This window comes from Coregonus lavaretus, assembly GCF_964263955.1.
Source record: "Coregonus lavaretus genome assembly, chromosome: 2".
In the NCBI taxonomy this organism is placed as follows: domain Eukaryota; kingdom Metazoa; phylum Chordata; class Actinopteri; order Salmoniformes; family Salmonidae; genus Coregonus; species Coregonus lavaretus.
The window spans coordinates 28,332,407-28,338,406 of NC_139989.1; the positions used below are offsets into that span (position 1 = coordinate 28,332,407).

The 6,000-nt window shown below is 39.6% G+C and overlaps 1 protein-coding gene across 1 annotated transcript in view; it reads left to right on the plus strand.

Annotated features, from left to right (window-relative positions):
* Positions 1 to 4,130, plus strand: part of LOC311150358 (seizure protein 6 homolog) — a gene marked incomplete at its 5' end in the record, with an annotated part of 101,592 nt that extends 97,462 nt beyond the window's left edge. The window contains 5 exons of the mRNA XM_084187770.1: positions 187 to 378; positions 533 to 571; positions 1,343 to 1,460; positions 1,673 to 1,784; positions 2,780 to 4,130. Of these exons, the coding sequence (XP_084043896.1) occupies positions 187 to 378; positions 533 to 571; positions 1,343 to 1,460; positions 1,673 to 1,784; positions 2,780 to 2,809 (491 nt within the window). The 3' untranslated portion in view covers positions 2,810 to 4,130. The remainder of the gene's footprint in view (positions 1 to 186; positions 379 to 532; positions 572 to 1,342; positions 1,461 to 1,672; positions 1,785 to 2,779) is intronic.
* Positions 4,131 to 6,000: the final 1,870 nt, after the last annotated feature.

A 6,000-nucleotide genomic window follows, 5' to 3' on the forward strand; every position in this document is an offset into this window, starting at 1 on the left:
TTCACATTATCTGGTATTGTGTGTAGGCCAGTGACAAATAATCTCAATTTAATCTATCTTAAATTCAGGCTGTAACACAAAAAAATGTGGGAAAAGGGCTGTTAATACTTTCTGAAGGCATTGCTCTCTCTCTCTCGCTCTTTCTGTCTCTCTTTCCCTCCATCTTTATTTCCTTTCCCTAAACAGTGAAGTATGACCCATGCCCAAACCCAGGTGTGCCAGACAATGGTTACCAGACATTGTACAAGCATAGCTACCAGGCAGGAGAGACACTACGTTTTTTCTGCTATGAGGGCTATGAACTCATTGGGGAGGTTATTATCAACTGTGTCCCGGGGCACCCATCTCAATGGAACAGTCCACCACCCTTCTGCAAAGGTGACAATCTACATTGGACTGCTGGAAATGAGAATGAGTAGTTAGAGGGGTTTCAAGAAATTATGCATGAGAATTGAAACACTTGAACATATTGTAAAGAATGAATGAGGAATGATGATCTTATAATAATAATCTGCATCTCACCATCTATCAGTGGCATACGAGGAGCTGTTGGATGATCATAAATTAGAAGGTGATTTTTCGTCTTCTTCTACGTCTTCTTTAGGGGAATTTTGGCACTTTTCAACCTCATATTCATTCTCCAGTTACTTACAAAGACTATGAGATTCATAGTGACACAGGGAGGAGGAAAATGCCTCCCCCTGGCTAGAAACTCGTCGGTTTTGAAAATCACTTTGTTTTACTTTTAATGCAATTAATGTCAGGCTTTCTTCTTATATTTCTAACTACAGAACATAGAAACGTCATGGCAACCAATTTTCAACACGACAGAACTTGTATGATGAATTTGTACTTTTGAAACAACGTCAGATCTTCAACTTTATCTCCACTATCAGATTTATTTTTAAATCCAGTTTATCAACAAGTTAATAATTGTTATGTTGGATTCACGTCTCGATCGCAACCAAAAATCAAAGTTAAAGAAAGGACTGGTATTCAATCTGATCACGGGTTGTGGAAAATGCTTTAAGGTCAATGTTCCCGCGTTCATGGTGGTCACCTTCACGGTAAATGCTGCAGATACCGGCTCAATCATAGTGATTACATATTGGGAATTCAACAAACTTTTGGCTGTCTTTTAGAGTGGGTGAATATGGGTTGTAATTTCAATGATCAACGTCTCAAACAAATATTACCCAATTTCCCACGTTGAAATTACGTGGTTTGCTCAGAGGGATGGTGCTGGAAATAATGAAAATGAGGTTGAAAAGTGGTGGAATTCCTCTTTAATTGTCTTGCTTTAACTTCTTCTTCAATTTATTATTTTGGATTATTTCCCTAGTATCCCAGTCATTTGAGCCCTCCCACCAGATGCTAAGCGAGAACATTGCCTTGGCAATCATCCTGCCAATCATCCTGGTCATCCTTCTGATTGGTGGAATCTACATGTACTACACAAAGTAAGTGCTGCGCAGTTCAGTAGTCACAATTCAAATGCTTTCTTCATACTTTCACCAGATATTGGCATGGTCTGACCTAACACACACACACACACACACACACACAAATTCACACAACAGTACTGAGCCATTGCATAGATCATATATCAGAAGTTGACTGTATTATGTATTCTCTCCCTTTAACATTTATTTATCTTTTCCCTCTCCCTCAGTGTATGTAGACTGCAGTGGAAGCCACTTTTCTGGAAGTCTCTCTCTCACACACACTCATACAGCCCAATTACTGTGGAGTCTGACTTCAATAACCCTTTATACGAGGCAGGGGTGAGTATTTTCTCTATTTTTGCCTAATGGGTGAGTATTGCCCAAGACCTCTCACTTTGGGGCTAGATTCTATCAGATCCGCGCTAGCCAACATCCGCATAGTGGTTGTTTTGGCAGTGTCTGAGGTGGAACTGCATTAAAGCTGTCAAATCCACAAGTGGTTCCTTGCGTTACCCTATCACAGACTCTGCCATTGGATGCAACGAAACCACACCCGACTTTATACCCAACAAGTCATGCAGCCGCGTTACAAGTTCAAAGACTTGAATGTGTGATGTTCTATTGTCTACACCTCGATTAAACTTATAGGCTAGAAATCCTCCCATCCAAATTAACATGAAAACGTGCATTAGCCTGTCATTATTTCTATCATGGATAGAAGCTACAGTTTCTATCGCCATTTTGAACTTCTAATGCGGTAGGGAGAGGTTGGTGGCACAAGCAGCCACTCACCGGTTTGTCATCTCATACCGCAGTTACACCTCCAACACCGCCAACGCAGGTTAATGCTCAATCTGATTGAATTGAGGCCTTAGTTATGGCTGGGTAGGAACTAGCTAGCCTGAACCCCTAACCAGGACACGATTAGCCCTGTCTGTGTAACCAACTGGGAATCAAACCCAGGTTGTTAGTCTAACTCAACCACCAAGTAAAATTGTGCTATCTATGTCACTGAGATAGAGTTTAATGTAGAGTTAATGTACAGGTATATTGTATAAACTTTAATAAATTGCCACTTATTTTTTCAACTTTTCACCTTTTGACTAGTATTTAGGAAGAAGTTCTCTCTAACTTTGCTTTTTTTTGGGCTGGAAGTTGCCATGCTATTGACTGTAAGTTAACAAAAAGTGAATACTCTAGTCCGTTGCTTATGAATCCTGGAGATTGCATGTCCTAAACTGCTGAGGATATTTTGCTGTAGCATATAAAACCAACTATTTTCTTCTTCAAATTAACTGTTATTCGGGTCTGTTGTATTGCTACCTGGTTCCTAGGACACACGGGAGTATGAGGTGTCCATTTGAAGAAGAAAAGTCTTGAGAAGAATGAAAACCCACAGATAGATAAAGAGATCTGGAGGAAGAGGAACAAGTTTCTTTTTCTTTCAGATGGCTTCTTTCACTCCCCTCCTCCTGCCATTTCCTCTTCCCTGCCTCTCTCTTTCGTTCTCTCTCTTTATCTTTGAGTTTGTGTCTTTACGCCTCACTTTTCTTTTGTTTGTGTCTCTCTAATTTCCCAGTCTCTCTTTCTGTCAGTGATTGTAGGTTTGCATCTCCTTGGGCCAGATTCAATCCGCTCGCATTTGTCCGCTATGCACATTTTAAAGGCAATGTTCCAGCGCTAGTGGAGACGACATTCACGGTAAACGCTGCATATGTCGGTTCAATTGGAAATGACCTTTAAATGTCAATCGCGCTTTAACGTGGATTTTCCACGGCCCAGATTGAATCTAGACCCTTGTCTTCATCTGTTCATAGTGTGCAGCGATGACTGTCTCCCAGTGGTGTGCTGTTTTCCACAGTCCAACTTTTTGTCTAAAATTAGGATTGGTGCCATACAGAGGTTAAACGGTGGATAATATGGAAGCAGAGACAGAAAGAGGGAGATCCAGAGAGGGAGAAAGAGGAAGAGCTGAGATATATTTATGAAGTAAAATCATATAGAGAGAAACAAAAAAGGGAGAGACAGGAAAGCAGACACACATGCTCAGTTGCACACAGTATACACACACAGACACACAGAGAGAGAGAGAAAGAGAGAGAGCGAGAGAAATGCATACACACATTGAATGTAAATATTTGGTTGAATATCGAGGCTCATATATACAGAAAATTCAGTGCCAAAATATAACATTGCATAATGTAATGTATCTTCAACTCTCGTTGCCATAGTAAAAAGCCAGCATTTCATATTGTTCTTTGCCATTTCTGAAGTGTATTTCCACTTGATGTTGAATGACATTGAGAATAAGGTGAGGACCTGAATGTCGTCACGCTTATAGCACGCAATGATTGTATATTTTACAGCTTCTGCTGAATCATGTTATTATGATTATCAACGATTATCATTGTTATCAGTGCAAATTTGAAGTTGTTGTATATGCACTATGTTAAAGAAAATAAGCTAACTTGGCTGCTTGCTGTGATGCAGTATTTAACTGATATGTTTTTTTAATTTCTTACCAGTTTATTGTCTGAACAGTAAATCTACTTTAATTCACTGTGCCAATATGGGGGTCCAGGGGACTCTTTTGCATTGTAAAGGTATTATTTGCATTATATTTTGCCATGGCATTATTTATTTGCTGAAATTAAGATTAAATAAAAGTCTCTGAATGGTGAAAGGAGGTCTTGTCTTCATTAAATACCAAATGTACAGTACCAGTCAAAAGTTTGGACACACCTACTCATTCAAGGGTTTTTCTTTATTTTTACTATTTTCTGCATTGTAGAATAATAGTGAAGACATCAAAACTATGAAATAACACATATGGAATCATGTAGTAACCAAAAAAGTGTTACACAAATCATAATATATTTTATATTTGAGATTCTTCAAATAGCCACCTTTTGCCTTGATGACAGCTTTGCACACTCTTGGCATTCTCTCAACCAACTTCACCTGGAATGCTTTTCCAACAGTCTTGAAGCAGTTCCCACATATGCTTAGCACATGTTGGCTGCTTTTCCTTCACTCTGCCGTCCGACTCATCCCAAACCATCTCAATTGGGTTGAGGTCGGGGGATTGTGGAGGCCAGGTCATCTGATGCAGCACTCCATCACTCTCCTTCTTGGTAAAATTGCCCTTACACCGCCTGGAAGTGTGTTGGGTCATTGTCCTGTTGAAAAACAAATGATAGTCCCACTAAGCCCAAAACAGATGGGATAGCATATCGCTGCAGAATGCTGTGGTAGCCATGCTGGTTAAATGTAAATATATCACAGACAGTGTTATCAGCAAAGCACCCCCACACCATAACACCTCCTCCTCCATGCTTTACGGTGGGAACTACACATGCGGAGATCATCCGTTCACACACACCGCGTCTCACAAAGACATGGCGGTTGGAACCAAAAATCTCCAATTTGGTCTCCAGACCAAAGGACACATTTCCACCGGTCTAATGTCCATTGCTAATGTTTCTTGGCCCAAGTGTAACGGCTCTCATATGGCTCATCAACGAAGGACACAGTGCTGTTCTCTTTCACTGTTTATTCTGCAAATACATACACAACACTGTGTAAACTTCAGAACAACTGCAACCCACCAAGCAATCTCCATCAAAGTTTAACAACTCTTTGACTGGAACTGTAATAATTGTATACAAATGTATATTTATAATATACATTTTATACATTACATTTATAACAACATGGTTACTGAGGAGCGCTCAACTTATAATGACTCCGTCTGACGGCCATAACACATCACCACAGCACATGGGCTACACGTGTACAGTAACATAACATTATTCCATATAATTTGGGAGCACATACCTGCAAATACATACACAACACTGTGTAAACTTCAGAACAACTGCAACCCACCAAGCAATCTGAGTGACATGAAATAACATAAAATAAAAATAAATGTACACTTCACGAGGTGACTAACCTCATTAGCAAAGAAAGTGCAAGGCGAACATTAGCTATGCTTTAGCATAACGCAACGTGCACATTTTGTAAATGTCCATAAAATTGTAAATACATGACACAACTCTGTAACACTATCACATAACATGTCAACATCGATAGGGATTATAAAATAATATGGTTTTCAGCCTTACATACATTAGACATAATTTAAAAAGTGAAAACACTGGGTGCAGCATGGATCACGATACATACCTCCATCAAAGTTTAACAACTCTTTGACTGGATGCTGCGTGATGACGTGCACATATATTATGTACACTGGGATGCAGTTACTCAAATAATACAGCAGGTGGCTGTATTATTTTCATTGTGTTGGTCTATCTCCAGAAAGTCAAAAGGATGTGGAATCAGAATCATGTCGAGTTCATGTACAGCCATTGCAAAATGGATTTAGTCTTAAAGGGACTGTGACACATTTATACATTCTATTGCTAGTGACAACAAGGTGAAAATAAACAAAATGGTACAAACAGAGAATGTAAATGAGGCTCAGGTTCGAAACCTATTGCCTGTGGAGAGTTTAAATGAGGGAATGTCAACTGCTCAGAGAAGACCCTCA